The sequence below is a fragment of the Gavia stellata genome, chromosome 1 (genome assembly GCF_030936135.1).
Source record: "Gavia stellata isolate bGavSte3 chromosome 1, bGavSte3.hap2, whole genome shotgun sequence".
Classification (NCBI taxonomy): domain Eukaryota; kingdom Metazoa; phylum Chordata; class Aves; order Gaviiformes; family Gaviidae; genus Gavia; species Gavia stellata.
The window spans coordinates 85,584,925-85,589,429 of NC_082594.1; the positions used below are offsets into that span (position 1 = coordinate 85,584,925).

The 4,505-nt window shown below is 51.9% G+C and overlaps 1 protein-coding gene across 1 annotated transcript; it reads left to right on the top strand.

Annotated features, from left to right (window-relative positions):
• Positions 1-761: 761 nt before the first annotated feature.
• On the top strand, positions 762-2,493 carry RAI2 (retinoic acid induced 2). The gene has a single exon (XM_059824345.1). It carries the CDS (start codon positions 762-764, stop codon positions 2,421-2,423), a length of 1,662 nt encoding a protein of 553 aa, XP_059680328.1. The 3' UTR covers positions 2,424-2,493.
• The last annotated feature ends 2,012 nt before the right edge of the window (positions 2,494-4,505 follow it).

Below are 4,505 nucleotides of genomic sequence, written 5' to 3' on the forward strand. Positions count from 1 at the left end.
TGTCTTTTATGACTCAGGTGCCTGGTTCACATGACCGTCTCTATCTAGTTCTGTCGGGGCTTGGTTTGGGTTTGCTCCTTTCTCACCCTGCACACGGCAGTTTTGGAGGTGCTGTATGCAGCATGCAGTGCTCGCCTGCTTGCCTTTAGTGAATCCCCCTGGGATGAAAAAGGGACAAGTATTTTAGGGGAAGCGAGGACCCTTCGCCCACGGTGGAACATTTCTTAGCCACGATATTTTTAGAAATTTTTCTTTTTGGGGCTTTTGTTGAGTTAAAACAGCACGCTGTCGCTCAGATCTGCCATGCGCTGTCATTATGTGAAGCTTTGTTTAAAAATGTGAAACGGACGGCCCGAGTCCTTGTTTCAGGCTGCGTACTGGGGGGTGGGTTTGGCTGCAGGCAGCCCTTGAGGCCTTTTAAATTATCTGTGTTTACAGCTAAATATAAGTTCCTCAAAACTCTTTGTGCAGCACTCAGGGATGTATGCATATCCAGCATCTCTGTATATATACTACACTGTATTATGGAGCCATTAGCCTAAAGCGTGGAAATGTTTAGCGGCTTTTCTTTGGCGATGGGGTCTTTAAAGGCAATTGCAAATATTATTTTAAGGAGGAGATTTATGCGGTGCCTAAAATATGTTTCTGCTTTGCAGGCCAGATGATGTCTGTTTCGATGCTTCTGGCAGCCTGGAGCCGCCGCGGGTCCCGCTGACGGCGATGTAGAGGCGGCGCCGGCAGAGCCCGAGAAGCCCTGCGACATGGAGGAGCTGTACAAGGACGCCCCAAACCTGCCTATGGATGTCACCAGCTCGCCCTCGGCAATGGCCAACAACAAGCTGGAGAACGGGGTGGCCCAGCTGATCACGGCGGAGGCCTGGAACATCAACTCGGCCGACTTGATGAAGAAGGCCCTGTCCCCGCTGGTGACCGTCCCCGCACCCTCCATCCTAACACCGCCGGCCGAGTCTCAGAGCGGGGTGGCCTTGAAGGTGGCGGCCACCGTGCTGCAGCCCATCTGCCTGGGGGACAGCCCCGTCGTCCTGCCCATCCACCTGCAGGTCGCTGGCAGCGCCGCCCCGCAGATGCCAGCCACCAGCGCTGCCACCCCCTACGTCATGACCACCCAGGGCCCCGTCCCGCTGCCCGTCCTCCTGGAGCAGCACGTCTTCCAGCACCTGAACTCGCCCCTGGTGCTGCCCCCGGGGGCTGCCTGCCCCGCCAGCCCCCTGCACACCGGCCTCTTCCCCAGCGCCCCCACCCCTGTTGGGCAGCCCCAGCTGCTGGACCCCAAGCCCTCCGGCCAAGCCCAGGAGCCCGTCCTGCCCCCCGTCTTTCAGACGCCGGGGTTTGCCGCTGTCCTTCAGGACTTGTTTCCCTCACAGGGTGCCCTGGGCTCTACCCCCTGCCAGCCCCCGCCCGACTACGCCGCCCTCCCGCCCCAGGCCTTCAGCTCGCCCCTCTCCCCGCTGGTGCCCCCCGCCACGCTGCTGGTGCCCTACCCCGTCATCGTGCCCCTGCCCGTCCCTGTCCCCATCCCCATCCCCGTCCCCATCCCTGTGCCCCACGGTGCCGAAGCCAAGGCGGCCCCCGACCCACCCAAGCCGCCGCTCTTCACCCCCCACTCCTGCAAGGGGACTCAGACCCCCCTGGAGAAGGAGGAGACGAAGCCCTTCGACCTCCTCCACCCACGGGAGTTTCCCCAGCTGAGCCGCCACACCGTCATCAAGATGGGCGGCGAGAATGAGGCGCTGGACCTCTCCATGAAAGGGCCACCCACGCCCCGGGCCGGCGAGGCTGCCCCGCCACCACCGCCTGAGGACGGGGCCCTGGACCTGTCCCTCGCCTCCTGCCGCAAGCCGGGGGGGCCCCACGGGGAGGTGGCTGGCGCCGGCCCCGCCACCGCCGAGGCTGGTGTTCACCCCGTGCCGGACAAGCTCCCCGGCCCAGCCGCCCCCTTCACCCCTTGCAAGCCCCAGGAGGCGTCGGGCAAGGCGGAGGGCAGGGGGGTGGGCGGCGGGGCAAGCGAGCTGCTGCGGCAGCCGCAGAAGTGGCTGGTGGAGCAGGCCGGCAGGGCGGGCTGTGAGCCCAAGGCCAGCAACAACATCGAGATCGTCAGCACCTCACAGACAGCCAAAGTCATCGTCTCCGTCAAGGACGCCGTGCCCACCATCTTCTGCGGCAAGATCAAGGGCCTGTCGGGGGTCTCCACCAAAAACTTTTCCTTCAAAAGGGACCTGCCCCAGGACTCGGTGCTGCAGTGCTACGACGTGAAGAGCCCGCCTGAGCCCCGGGACAGCGCCGAGGCCCTCAGGAAACCCGTCAAAAACAGGAGCGTAAAGCTAAAGAAAATGAACTCGCCGGAGATACATATTCTTCCAATCAAGAAGCAACGGCTCGCTGCCTTTTTTCCAAGAAAGTAAATTATGGGTTTTTAGAATTTTAAGATTATTATGAGAAGAAGAAGAAGAAGAAGAAGAAGAAAAAATAATAAAAAAGATGCACTTGGTTTTAAACTCATTTAAAACTTTAAACTATCTTTGTAAGTTATTTTTGGGGGAAGGGGGAGAGGATCGGATGTAGAGTCCCTATAAGCTGGGTTGTTGTTTTTTTTCTTTTGGGTTTTTTGTTATCAAATTTTGACTTTTCATGGGAAACTGAATAAAAAGCAACCTATTTTTCAAGCAGATTGCACATTTTGCAGCTTTAATGGAGTAATGGATGAGTCAGAGGGGTAAGAGCTATTTTCACTGCCACAAAGTGCTTTGATGATGTAATTCTTCATAACGGTCGGAATGGAAATTTCAAAATAAATGTTTGTACGTGCTAATTGGTTGCAGCATTTTTTGTCATTTCTGAATTGCTTTCAGTGTACGGAGAAGGTTTGGCAAAAAGTCTGTAAACTGTAAAGCGGCGCAACTGATTTGTGATCAGCCTAAAATGTTAAGAAAAAATAACAGGCTAAGAAAAATTATATTGTCCCACAGCAGTGTCGGAGAGCACGTCGCAACAGCCGCTAACGATGCGCCCAAATGAGCTTCCGGCGGAGCAAGAGCGAGCGAGCGCTACAGCCCAGTGCGCACCTAACACCAGCTTCATTGCAAGAGACCCATAGGAGACCATCTTAAAATACTATGTAATATTAGCAGTCATTTAAAAGAGAAAAGCCTAAAAGTCAGGGGAATTCGGTTGCCAGGGGGCGGGAGGGGAAGGAAAAGTCACATAATTTTTCCCAGCCTGACTACAGATATATGGAAAAGTTGTTTATTAGTTTTCTACATTTCTTTGATGGCTGAAATCAATGCACATGAAAGAGCAGAACTGTGTAACTTTATTACTTGGCAGTGTACAAGCCGCCCACGTCAATGGAGAAATGTGAATGTACAATTAAAATAAAAATTCTGGTAGGTTACAGTTTTGCACTTGTGTATGGAAATGAGCTGGAGATGCCTTATTCTATGTTGGCTTTTTAGTTCACACGGCTCGCTTGTAAAATCCCGTCCCGACGGAAGATCAACCGTGAGAGCAAGAGAACAATTTTTGGTGGCTGCTGCCTTTTTGCAGCTATACCTGTTAAGCAGAAAAACTATTTTTTTATTGTTGCAAATGACACGTTCCCACAGTCTAAATAAAAAGGTCATTGTAAACCCAGCAGCTGGATACCGTCACATGCTAACTGTGCCTTCCTTTACCTAACTGCAGCCAAACTACTTCCAAGACGGCTCTTGGACAGTTTGGGGAAAGTTTTTGCAGTCATTCATGCAATGAGAAGTTGCCCAAAGAAGTGGCTTCAGGGTTAGAAGCCTAGTGCCATCCTTAGACACCGGTGTCATGCCAAAATCTGTTGAAACATTTGATGCCAACAGATACCAATTCACTATTCAGAAAACGCAGCCTCAGTAGGAGGTTAGGAAAGGCATGCTGCTGCTCTTTGACTGCGCTGAAGGATCGCTGCCCTCTTGCTTGATATGAAAATCGGGGACTTTCACAAAAGCGTAGCATCAAATCCTGTCAAACTCTTGCTTTTTAAGTATTTTAAAGCCTTTTATTTTTCCCAAAGCTGGCAGAACTGACAATGTTCAGAAAAGCGTAAGCTGTTGATGGAGTCACTAATATTTAGTCATCTGACTGTATTTTTTTAAATATTCTTTTTCTTAATTGAAAATACTTTGCTACTTTGTTTTGCTCCTTCCAAGAAACTGCTGATGAAATGTGTCATCTTCTGGTTATTGCAGTGCCGAGGCTCAGGATTTCGACATCCCTTGGGACAGTCATCCCAGTTGTCACTGCCCCACTCTGTTTCAGCTAGGCCCGTTCCAGAGTGTCAAAAAACTTCTGAAAATGTCGTTTTCCCCAGGGCCACACCAGATTATTGAAAAAGAAGGTCACAGCATTAGCTGCTGTCATTTTTATTTCGCAGTTGACAGAAGCAAGTTCAAAAGAAGTGTCTGGGATTTTTCTTTTTATTTTTTTTTTTTTTTAAATGTGTGCTTCTCACACTGGTG

Excerpts from the sequence above, each read along its gene's own strand:
- RAI2 (XM_059824345.1), top strand. The coding sequence starts at position 762 with ATGGAGGAGCTGTACAAGGACGCCCCAAACCTGCCTATGGATGTCACC.